We start from the raw sequence: 11,829 nt of genomic DNA, 5'->3' as shown, positions 1-11,829 counted from the left end.
ACGGTAGGGTTTTAAGGTGAGTCTTACAAAATTAGATGTTTGTGCGCTTCTAGACTTGTTAAAAAGTAATCACAGGCTCACTCTATACACAAGGCTTTGTTCCAGAAGAAAAAAAAAGAGGCTTAAACGTTGCGAGACTTTGGCGGTAGCTTACATCCTATGACCTGGTCCTCAGGTACAAGTGTGGACCATTGGCGGCGGCGTCATGGCCTCCGGGCAATCCCATCGAGGCGGCTGGCAAGTACTCGTTGAGATTGAGCGAGAACGAGGGCGGGAAGTGTTTGTCCTTCGCCTCGCGATTGATCCGATAGGTGTTGCGGAAGGCGGCCGCCGGATTGATGGACGACCCACTGGCGTATGCCTGGAGGGCAGCGTAGTTGGGCGGCAGAGCACTCAGAACAGTGGCCGTCCGTCCTCCGAAGTCTGGCTGTGCGCCGGCGGAGATTGCTGGAGGAGATCCGGCGGCTGCTGCGGCAGCCGAGAGGTACGGCGAGATGGGCACTATGATCGGTCGGGTGGGAATCAGCTGCAGGTACTGAACCGAGTTTCCGGATCCATCTTGGATTGTCTGCGCCGGAAGATACTGCATGAGCATGGGCGTCGACGGTAAACTGGCCACACTTGGTGTTCCGGCCGTTTGCATGGGCGTGAAGTTGGTCTCCATTTCGGGCATCTTGTACGAGGGCTTGAACGCCGGATCCGTTTGGGCCAGAATCTGGGCCTGGAGCTGGTTTTGGGCTTGAGCCTGGCCCTGGACCATGTCGTAGCCACTGGCATAGGCACTCAGCGAGTTCAGGTGGGCCTCCTGTTGCTGCTGCTGCTGCTGCTGCTGTTGCACCTGTGGCAGGCTGTTCGGGGACTTGGAACCCTTACCGGCGATCTCGGGACTCGAAACGGGGGAAGCCTGAAGGAGGGGCATCACAAGGAGCTGCAGCAGGAAGAGGTGGCAATGGATGTACATGTGTCGGTGGCACAGCATCTACACGTAGCGAATGGGAGAAACGTTAAGGGGTCGTGTTCATGAAATATATTTGCAATAAGTTATTTTACTAGTTCACCCAAAGGAGTAAAACATTTTGCAGCTTATGCCCAAAACTGATTTCAAGGACGCAAAGTGCATCCAAAATCAAAACACTGTCGTCAACTGGACTTGTAACTAAACCATATGGATCACCTTTCGAAACACTTTTTTATGAACACAGAAAAAAAAGTATGAGTATTTCACCTCGTTGAATTTTCGCTGCGATTTGAGTTTCAATGCTGCCTGGGAGCGAGGAAAACACTTGCACTTTTCCTGGCGAGCGACGCGCTTTGATTAACACGGCTGCATTGCGAGCTTGGCTTTTATATCGCTAGTCGACCAATTTCCCGCAATTCCAATTGGCAACAGGCTGCGCCTCCGACTGCAGTTTTAGCCAGAGCAAAACACACACAAACAGAGCAAAGCCAACAACAACATTTGGCTGGCAGTGTCTTGAAGGCATTTCAGCAGCATTGTTGCGTGTGCCAGGCTCTTGCATGTTGCAAGTTGCAAGTTGTAAGTTGCTGGTTGCTATTTGCTGTTTGCTATCTGCTAGTTGCTAGTTGCTATTTGCTAGCTGCCGTCGTGTCCATCGCTTTTGGCTACGCTTCAAGTTCAAGTTTACAGCCATCGATCGCACATCAGAGTTTTGGTTTCGTTTACGTTTTCGCTTTCGATCGACTTGCTTTGCTTTACTCTGAGCAGCTGGGTTCCGTCTTCCGAATCCGAATCGGTTGTTTGGGGGCGTGGCGTCTTTGGATCTCGCATCGCTCCTCTTCCGCATTGCATTTAGGCATGGCTACGGGTACGGCTGCGGCTAACGGGTTTGGATGACAGCCTCCAATGGCTGGTAGTTTGGTCGGCAGTTGTCCGTTTCACATTGGCTGCATGGGTTTGGTCACAAAGTGGGCATGCGATATAATAAATGTGCCATTTTTTGAGTTTATCTCTAAGAGAAGCGGACTTCTTTAGGCATACATATGTACTTGATTTTAGAAGGTAAGGCACACTGAATCGGAAATTAATGAGGATATTTACTATTATGGTTATTCATAATTCAATTTGTGATGAAACCCCACTTGTCCCACTGTGCCCATTAAAACGCTTTTGGTATAATTTGAACCGTAAATTTAGCTATTGACTCAGGTAGACTAATATGGCTGTTCAAGTGGGATGGTGGTCACCACCGACTCAGGTGGCAAAGCTCTGTGCGCTTCCCTGGGATTGGGTCCGCATTGCAGTGCCGGGCTCGAGGCTTCCGAAGATCAGCGCGGAGCAGCGGCGATGAAGGGTGCGACGCCAGTCGAGCATCCCGCAATGGAGCTTCCGGGGCAACGCGGTGGCCCACAGCGACAGCCAGAGAAGACAGGCGCCGATCAGTCCGGTAGTCAGGGCCAAGGTCCAGTACTCGCAGGCCAGAAAGGTTTGCTCCTCGACGGCCAAGGCCTGGAGTATGCCCACGATGGCGCACTGGCAGAGGGACTCTATGCGGTGCCACAGTTTGCTCAGGGTCAGATCCAGCACCAAACAGCAGACGCCTGTTTCCAGGAAGAGCGATGCCCAGGACGACTCATTGCTGCGAAGGTTTCGATTCCCATTCCTAAACCGCTGATCGGCGGGCAGAGCACTGGGAAACATCCTCACGGCGTGAAGAAGGGTCACCACGCAGGCGGAGAAGAGCCAGGCGCCCAAAAGAGGAGCAGCGGAGCCGGGAGATCCGCGACAGTAGTAGTAGTACGAGATGCCCAGCACCGAGTGGAGCAGCACCGCCATGATCAAGGCCGTGAGTCGAGCCATCTCAAGAGTTGCTCTTCAGTCTGCAGATCCGGATTTACAGGAGTCAAGTTGGGTCGGGAAGCCTGAAACTGAACTTTTCAACTGACTTTTGAAGCAGTAGTCACTATTTGTGTTATTTTAAGGAGCCATAAGGGAAGCGAGTTGGACTGCCCTAATATTTAATATAATTCAAATTATCTTTACCGTGTATAATGTATAATTTAGGACTGATGCAGCATTCTTGCCGAATAATCCCGTGTGTAATGGCATAGGTTTCCTCTTTGTGTAATCACAGTCACTGTCCGCGTCACAGCTGGAGTCACAGACACGGTGGCAATGGCAATTATCACCACAAGTCAAACAGGCTTCGATGTCAAGGCCTTGTTTTCCTCATTTCCAGTGGGCTCATTACGTGAGGCAAGTGGAAATGGGGAATGGGAAAAGGGGAAATGTGCTCAATAGTCGTCAGCTTACTTTCATTTTTCTTCGGCCAAAGCTTCGCCGCTTCGCAGCTCCCACTTTTGGACTTTTAAGCTTTAGCATGATCATAAGCTTTTCCAGATCTGCCAACAAAAGTGCGTCGGATTAAGCAAAAGGGATTTTCATTTATAAAATGATGAAGTTGGCTGGCATGGAATGAAATCTTTTAGTAAGATTAAAACCCTGAGCTGCAAATAGTCTCATAAAGCCCTGGATGCACTTGCTCCGCGCTGTGCGTTGCCGACATGACGTCTCAATCCTGGTGTTGCTGCTCCTGCTCCGCTTGCTCTGTCAGCAAGTCATAAATCTTGGGCTTCAACTGAACTTGATACATCAAAATGTTGGTCAAATTAAATTTCTTGCGCCTCGTCCTTTCCCCGCTGCTCCTTGATCCTCGCAGGGATTTCACTAGCAGCAGCAGCAGCAGGAGCAGCTGCCAAGTAATTCGTCAAGCTGCTTTGTCCTCCTCCAGCGGCTGTGCTTCTTATCTCATCTCTGGGTGAGCATTGTTGCTCCGCTCCTCTGTGCTGGTGCTGTTCAACTGTCTGACTCCACCAACCACCCACCCACCTACCATCTACCACCCACCAGCTACCACCCCCTTTATCCATCCCTGTATCGCCCCGTTTTGGCTGGCTTTCATGTCAACTGCATTTTTCTTTTGCTGTGTTGCTTGTTGTGTGCTGTGCGCTTTTTCACTGCTTTAAACCACTTAATGGGTTTTTTTATGTGGACCTGGCTTAGATGGAAAAGCGCAAGGAGGGTGGTGGGGGGTGGGAGGTGGCATGGCGGTGCCTCGGGGCTATTCATGCTGCAGCTTTCTTGTAGCTTCATTCACAAAGACTTGCAATTCATCAAATCTCGTTAGCCTCGGCTTTTATAGAAAATCTGCAGCTGCTTTTGCTTTTGCTTCTGCTTCTGCTTTTCTTTTCGGGCTTTCGGGCTTTCGGGCTTTCGGGGTTTCGGGGGGCTATTGCTCCTCTCATTCATCTGCCACGCCCACGGACACGGAGTGGGCGCGGCCGAAGCTTCAGCACCGATTCGCATCCGTTTTTCCATTTCCAAACGGCATCCTATCCTCTGGGATCCTCTGTCATTATTGACTGGCAAAGACTTTAAGGCAACTTTTGTTCCGCTCCCATGCGCTCAACTTTAAGGGCTTCCTTATCTTCTCCACCAGAGCTGAGCTCCGATCCCTGCTTCTTTCGTTAGAGCTAATGAAAAGTGTGTGTCGCCCAAAGTGGAGTCCTTGAATCCTTGCAGCTGCAACAGGCCCTCCTGGCGCGCAGCTCATCTAAATGAAAGTAAACCAAAGCTCTGCCAAGGAACAACAATAAACGAGTGGTCCGGTGCAATGCATGTTTAATGCCTCCACCGCCCAACCCCCACTTACCCCCCAGTATAAATCAGTGATGGAGGAACGCTCTCCAGGTTTCCTAGGTAGCCTTAAACATGTTTCCAGCACTGGCGTACATGTGGCCACTGGCCTCCACATCGGGATTAAAGGACCCTTTTGTGCTCCCTTCACAACTATTTTCTGGGATCAGCACTGTGTGGGTATACTTTGTAAATAGAAAATCTGCTATTCAACACTGGTCTGTACTTGGCCGACCCAGCAAACACCGCTACCAATACTATTTTGTCTGTTGGCCACTGTTTTCGAAGCCCAAGTGATGGCAAAGCATTTACGCCGCACTTTGGCTAAGTGGGCGAGTGGCGCATGGAAGCAGCTGCTCCTGGGCACCGAAGCACCGAAGCACCACCTCCAGCCTGCTAGATCCATCCTGCCAGCTCCTTCATTTGCTGCCTCTTGGCAAAGTGCCCCATATCACGCACAGGCAAACATTGCAAGGACCCCAAATGCATTCAATTAACAATTTCTCCGGCCCTAGACCTGGCACACAACTTTACTTCACTGGCTGCTGCAGCTGGGAACTAAAAAAGCGGGAGCAGGAGGCGGTGGTGGCTTTTAATCAAAAACTTGCATTTGCCAAGTGGCAGGGCAACTTTTTGGGCCAAGTTTGTGCGGCGCCAGAAGTGGGTAAACTTCACCAAATTGTGACGTCGACAAAAGTCAAATCCTGCCGACTCGCAGCACCCTGAAGGCCTCACATGTTCATTACGCTACACGATTGCAATCAGGGGAATGTGTTTTGGGGTGCAGAATTAAAAGATACCGTAGTAAAAGGAGTTGGCTGGATACATGGCACTCACTGTGCTGCAAAAATCTATGAAATTTATGTTCTTATAATAACTCTTTCAACAAGTTTGTATCAATGATGCTGATTCCTATATCCTTATGCACATCTGCGTAATTTACGAGCAAATACTGTTGAATTAGGGTTTCATTTATGAATCGTACTCGCGTAAGGGAATCATTGATTGCAATTCGTTATTCGTTGTGGCAGAAACCATTCCGGCCGTTGTCAGTCAGCAAGTGAGTGCCGTAAATGCCAGGCGAGTCCCGTCCTGAACTCGGAACTCTGTGGAAACTAAAAGGATTGCCGAGAAATGAGCGTAACCGAAGCCAAACACCCGCATGCCAAACGGGGCTCCACCTTCCAGCCCAGACCATCCCCAATCGTTTCCCCTTCTGTTTGCCACGCCCACTCCATTTTAAAAGTACTTTTGGAGGACGAGGATCGAGGATGGTAGACGGCGGATGGAGGATGGCTGATGGCTGGCGGGCTCGTGCCATTTAGCAAAAGTAATTAAGCGTCAATGCGTTTCATTTGTGTTACTTTTCTGGGCAATTACGGCGCAAAGTTTGCAGTTTTGCAGTAGTAAAGGCAGACCCACCCTCGGACTCCCTCAGACTGCAAAACGATTTTATGCCACAGCCCCAGAATCGATCGCAGGAAGGGGATAGTTGGTGTTTGGTACAGCGTCAACAGGTGAGCCCCCGACTTTCCGACTGTTATCAGCGTTTTCTTCTCCATCATCGTTATTATCATTATCATTATGATGAGCGTCGTCGGGGTTCGGAAGCGACGTTTTACAACTACCGGGAATCCCTCCACTGGCCACTGCAATGTGCTAAAAGTGTTTCTCATTAAAAAGTTGTTTCGCAATTTTATTATCCTGTCGTTACCGAGGTATTTGTAGTCCAGAGTCCGTGTCCGTGCCCGTGTCCGTAGTCATCCTTCCCGTCTTCATCCTCGTCCCCCAGGTGCTGCTGGTTGGTTGGTTGGTTGGTTGGTTGGTTGCTTGCTTCATTGTGACGAGCTGAGCTCAACCGGGGTGACAATGTCAATAAAGCAAACTTCGCACCCGGCCAAAAGCCCTGCGGAGATCCCCCGCTCATGAAATTATTTTTAAATTACTTGTAAAAATAACAGCAACAGCCGGAGCGCAGGGAAATTCAAAAAGTTTAAATACAAGTGGGGAAAACACAAATTTAGCGGGCGGAAACAAAACGGAGCAAAACAAAATCATTTACGATGGCTGAAGGGATGGCAACCAGGAATTATCGTTGCATAGTTTGGCGGCAACAATTTGCACAGAAATTACGCTTTCACAAGTATTTCTACTCTGCGTAACTATGAGCTCAAGATCGTTCAGTTGTAATCCAATTAGTTGGGCAGAACGATAAGCAACCCGACTTACAAATCGATGAGTCCTCACTCGTTCATAAAAATAGTTATTATGCGGCCGGATAGGTCATACTAAATTTGGCTAATTGATAAAGCCCCACAGCTGGCGGCCACAGATAATTCAACATGAAGGTGGCTATTATCGCAGCTCTCGCACTCTCGTTTTGATTAGATTGCGATTCCTGCTTTGCGGAAACTATCTTCAGTGCTCAGTACGCAGTCGAGCATAATGTCAGCAAGAGGTGGCTTCATTCGGCTCACACTTCTGGTGACGGCGTCCCTCTTGGCGATCTTCATCCTCCTCGGTGCTCTGCAGCGCACGGATAATCTGAAACCCACGGATTTGAGCCTATATGGCGGCAGTGCAGAGAATGGGCTTACTGGGAAGGTAACTCCGCCACCGATTCGGCACCTGGAGGAGCCCATCAAGCAGGAACTTGTGCGGCAGCTGGAGCAGGAACTGCCGGAGGTGGACTATGGCTTCTGGTACCACTGGGCCAAGCCCTTGGCCTACAAGATAAACCAAACGTGTGCGGTATATCCCGATCCTTTGGATCTGAAGCTGCACAACATATACTGGCAGACCTTCGTTAACTCGAACGTGACCTTTCGCCTGTACGCCGCGTACTTCGACGAACGGAAAGGGCTAAAACTGCCCACGGTAAGGATTTTGGCCACTGCCAATCAGATCGACGACGAGTTTCCCCCAACCCATTGCCAAATGTGGTACGAGAACTATCGGGAGCCCATTCTCGTGCCCGTCTCGGAGTTCCTGAGTGTGTGGGTCAAGCGGTGGGGCTACAAGCCGCATCTTAACTACCCGCATCTGTTGAGCTGTCGGATTCCCTCGGAATTGCCGCCGCCTGCGATCAACGCCTTTCCGAAAACCGTGTCTCTAGTTGCGCGGCGTTGCGAGAAGGCCAGTAATTCGCTGAGGGTCAACGTGAATCAGAAGCAGCCAGTGTCAGTGTCAGTGTCAGTGCCAGTGCCAAAGCCAGTGCCAGTGGAGATCGCTTCCTTGCAAGATCCCAAACCTCCCAATGCCACAAATGAAGCCCCTCTGAACTTTGGCGTCTGCCTCAAGGGATTCGATTTCCCCTATGTGGATTTATCAGAGCGCCTTATCGAGTGGTTTGAGCTGCAGCGCATTTTTGGCGCCTCGCGGATCTACGCCTATATGTACGATGTTCATCCCGCGGTGCAGAGGGTCCTCGACTATTATCAGCGCACTGGATACCTGGAGCTGCGACCCTTGACCCTGGCCAATGGCATGCCCAGACTGAGGCACTACCAGCACATGCTGCTGCAGCAGAGGAAGCTGACGAAGAGGCTGAACGAACTGATACCCTACAACGACTGCTTCTACAGGAACCTGTACCGCCACGACTATCTGGTTAACGTGGACGTGGACGAGGTGATAATGCCGCTGGGTGAAAACCGCAATTGGCATCAGCTGGTGCAAAAGACCCACGCCTCGGAGGTCGAAGAGAGCGGCAGCTGTGCAGGTCGCTTCCCCGCCTTGTGCTTCATCAATTCCTACTTCACCAAAGTGCCCACCGAGTTCAGCAACCACGAGGAGCAGGCCATCGCCGGCGAACTGTATGTCCTCCAGCACACGCAGCGGATCAGGAACTACTCGTCGCCGGGCAAGGCCACCAAGTGTTTCCACAATGCCCGCCTGTCCTTGACGCTGCACAACCACTTCACCCTCTCGTGGCTGCCCGGCGGTTGCAACTCGCGGACCGTGGACACGTCGATTGCCCAAATGCAGCACTACCGCGAACCCGATGACAAGTATAATCAAACCGATCTGACGGACGATCGCAGTGTCTGGAAATTTGCCGGCGAACTGCGAGCCGCCGTGGAGTATGTGTGGCTTCATCTGGACGACGTGATGGCCCAAGTCAGCGATCCCGAGGAGCAGCAGCAGCTGGAGGAGTCACTGGACCAGGAAGGCGACGAGCAACAGCCTCTTCAGCCATTTGTTCTGCTGCCTCCACAGCCTGTATCATAAGTTTGTGCTCAGCTAAGGTTTGCTTTACATTAATGGGGTTCGTTGCTTTAAAGTTCATCAATTGGTTGGTAAATTTGTGCTTACTTACGCTGCTGATAAAATAATTTATGCTTTAATAGCGCTGGTCATCAAAGTTCCCCAAAATGCTAGTTATTTGTAGAAATAATTTATGTAAGTTAGCTAATTCATTGCTAAAAACCTATTATATAGTAGATATACCTATTTTTTTTGTATTTATTATATTTATATCGTAGCATTATATTTATATCGTATTTATATCAGCAGGTTAATTAGAGAAAATTACCAAAAATAAATGTTTACCGCAAGCTGCGATCAAGACTTGTCGCCTGCAAGTGGAAAGCCCCCATCCATCATACTCCAGTAGTTTAAAGCGTAATTTCCCGATCGATTGCTCTGATGTGAAAGGTGTGAGAGGTACAGGTACGCAATTCGCAGTTATTGATTGTTCCGGCTAGTAAGCAAATGAAAAAGCTATTTTTGCGGGGGGAGGCACTGCGTCCCTTTCCCAACTGTGTGATAGTTTTATGCCGAGCAAGGCGGCCTCATTAACTCCGAACACTGTTCATTGCAGCGAAAATAGTGGGCGTTTATCGGTAAAATTGTTGCGAAAAACCCACAAGTCATCAAAAGACGTGTTGTGCTTTAATTAATCTACTGGCATAATTGCGTTCCAGCAAGTGAATTCTGTTCTACAACACCATTTACCATATGTTCATATGTGAAAATATATGTTTATGTAAATATAGCTTCTTCCTTCGTACCCTTTGGAATTTGGTGGCTTGTTGAAAATTTAGGGAACTGTTGACGTATCCAGTGCGAAAGCAATTAAGGCACCGCACCGATGGCATCGCAGATATCACGAGCGCGATAGTACGAACCCCTTCCAAGGAAAATCTTTAGATTCAGTGGCCGTTGAATTGCCCAATTTCGCTAGGTAAACCCAGTCATTACGCACGATAAGTCCACCGTTTTTACTTTTGTATATTTTTATAGTTTCGCACTGCTGCCCCCTCCGACAACTTATCAGCTCGTAAAACTGGTGTAGCATTATTCCACTTTCGCCCAAGAGTATGCCATGATCCATGCAGAGATCCACGTTTCCGCTGTAGTTGTAAGGGACTAGAGGACGGAGGACTGAACCTTATCTGCGACACACGGCGGTGAGCAAAGTCCTCGGGAACTACGGCCATTGAGTTACGCCAGGTACTCGCAAACAGTCGCTCACTATCTTATCAGTGTTTTTGAATAAATGAAATAACATTTATCGATTTCACAAGCTTTGAATGGTCAAATATAACACTGCAGTTCCGGCCGATAAGCCTTGGTCAGCGGTGATGCAAACAGAGTTCCAATCGGGTGCGTTCATCGTAATCGCGTTTATTATTGGCAATTCCTTAGGAGACATTAAATTATACGGCACCGATACTCGGTGCCCACTATACACACACAAACAGACAAACAAAAAAAAAAGTCAGTAATACACAGGTGTTAGTTATCGCAAAAAAAAGATAACCTAGGTATGTTTTCCATTCAGGGGCGCATCAGGAGCATTGTGGCGCCCAAGAGAGGGCCGGCCAGGGAGTAGGCGAGTCCAGTGGCTGTATTGTTGCCGGAGGCGGCCAGCAGGATGGGCTTCTCGTTGGCACGAGCCTGCATCCAAGCCTGGCAGTCGGTCTCGTTCTTCACGAACCGGAAGACGGACTGAACGATGTTGGCGGTTGTGATCTGGGTGCACTGTTCCAAATGATGGACGACACACGCCTCGAACCGCTGCAGGTCCACGCAGTGGGTGGGCGAGAACAGGAGCTCTGGGCGGCTCATCAGGTCCGGAACTTGGCCATCCTTGGGAATGTACTGATGGAAGGATTGGTTGAGGCAATTGCTTATGGCCTCCTTGTTGGCCTCCAGGCACTCGGGTCCCTGCTCGGCAATGAAGAGGGCAATCTGATCGCCACCATGCGAGCAGGCGAAGCCCAGAACGGACGCTCCAATGCGGGTAACCGTCTCCTGGTGGCGCTTCTCCTCGGCGGTCAGGCAATGCTGGGCCTTGGCGTTGAACTCCTTGACACAGGCCTCCGCCTGCGGTGCCTTCTGGCAGTACTTGCTAAACACCATGTCCAGGTCGCCGTTCGGCTTGGCCACATCCATCTCCTCCTGCAGAGCCGTCAGGTTGACCACTCCGCTGATGCAGGTGCTCATCTTCGCGGCCGCCCGCTCGATTTCCTCGTAGAAGGTCGCGTTGTCCGCTCCATTAACCTTCTTGCATTTTTCACGATATATCCTTTTAACGTCCTCTATAAGAGATTGATGGGAGAAAGATATAATGGGTGATTGTAGAGTCCACTCCGAAAAGAAGGGGAGTATGGGGAATATAGCCAGGGGACGGTTATGTCTCTCCCGAGATCTTACCGATGCTAACGTTCGTGTTGCGGTACTCGGGCGGTAAGAACTGGGCCGAAAGTCCGCCGAGCTGGCTGGGATCCAGCTTGGTACTCGCCGAGCCAGTGGACGAAGGAGAGGCGGTGACCTCCAGGAGCAGAGCGCCCAGAGCGGCCAGTAGGCAGACGCCAACCATCCCGTACTTGTTCATGCTGGCGATGTATGGAAAGGTCGATGTGGTGGTGGTAGTGGTGGTATCCGTCTGATCCGTCTGATCCGTCTGTAGAGCCGACTGTGGTTGAGTGTTGCCCGTGACTGAATGAGAACGACTTCTCCCGGGCACAAAGCGACATGGCAAAGCAAAACCAAGCGGCGATGACGCCGCACAGTGGGCTCGCTCGTAATGCTTTGCAAACCCGATCTTGACAATCTTATCGCAAGCAAACTTCGATTTCTGTTGGCTGTCTTTCCTGATAATCATAAATACTTCCTTGAATTTCGAGCTGATTAATCAATTTATACATATATCCGTGATTATTCATTGG

The 11,829-nt window shown here is 50.1% G+C and overlaps 4 protein-coding genes across 6 annotated transcripts; 1 reads left to right on the top strand and 3 right to left on the bottom strand.

Annotated features, from left to right (window-relative positions):
* Positions 1-31: 31 nt before the first annotated feature.
* On the bottom strand, positions 32-4,756 carry LOC120457165. 3 transcript variants are annotated; one of them, XM_039644445.1, is made up of 2 exons: positions 4,671-4,756; positions 32-979 (listed from the first exon to the last, which is right to left on the bottom strand). In XM_039644445.1, exon 2 carries the CDS (start codon positions 977-979, stop codon positions 158-160), a length of 822 nt encoding a protein of 273 aa, XP_039500379.1. In that variant the 5' UTR covers positions 4,671-4,756; the 3' UTR covers positions 32-157. The 3 variants fall into 3 exon arrangements, with proteins under 3 accessions (XP_039500379.1, XP_039500378.1, XP_039500377.1); XM_039644444.1 differs by lacking the exon at positions 4,671-4,756 and adding an exon at positions 1,051-1,192; XM_039644443.1 differs by lacking the exon at positions 4,671-4,756 and adding an exon at positions 1,059-1,174.
* LOC120457167 lies at positions 2,133-2,923 on the bottom strand. Its single transcript, XM_039644447.2, has one exon. The coding sequence runs from the start codon at positions 2,816-2,818 to the stop codon at positions 2,213-2,215; it is 606 nt and encodes a 201-aa protein (XP_039500381.1). The 5' UTR covers positions 2,819-2,923; the 3' UTR covers positions 2,133-2,212.
* Positions 4,757-7,099: 2,343 nt separating the features above from the next.
* LOC120457158 lies at positions 7,100-9,018 on the top strand. The gene has a single exon (XM_039644432.1). The coding sequence runs from the start codon at positions 7,100-7,102 to the stop codon at positions 8,882-8,884; it is 1,785 nt and encodes a 594-aa protein (XP_039500366.1). The 3' UTR covers positions 8,885-9,018.
* Positions 9,019-10,262: 1,244 nt separating this feature from the next.
* Positions 10,263-11,622, bottom strand: LOC120457164 (27 kDa hemolymph protein). The gene is made up of 2 exons (XM_039644442.2): positions 11,315-11,622; positions 10,263-11,199 (listed from the first exon to the last, which is right to left on the bottom strand). The coding sequence occupies exons 1-2, from the start codon at positions 11,493-11,495 to the stop codon at positions 10,436-10,438; spliced, it is 945 nt and encodes a 314-aa protein (XP_039500376.1). The 5' UTR covers positions 11,496-11,622; the 3' UTR covers positions 10,263-10,435.
* Between the last annotated feature and the right edge of the window lie 207 nt (positions 11,623-11,829).

This window comes from Drosophila santomea, chromosome X (assembly GCF_016746245.2).
Source record: "Drosophila santomea strain STO CAGO 1482 chromosome X, Prin_Dsan_1.1, whole genome shotgun sequence".
Lineage (NCBI taxonomy): Eukaryota > Metazoa > Arthropoda > Insecta > Diptera > Drosophilidae > Drosophila > Drosophila santomea.
The sequence above is the reverse complement of the archived record's forward strand: the minus strand, read 5'-3'. Positions and strand labels throughout refer to the sequence as shown.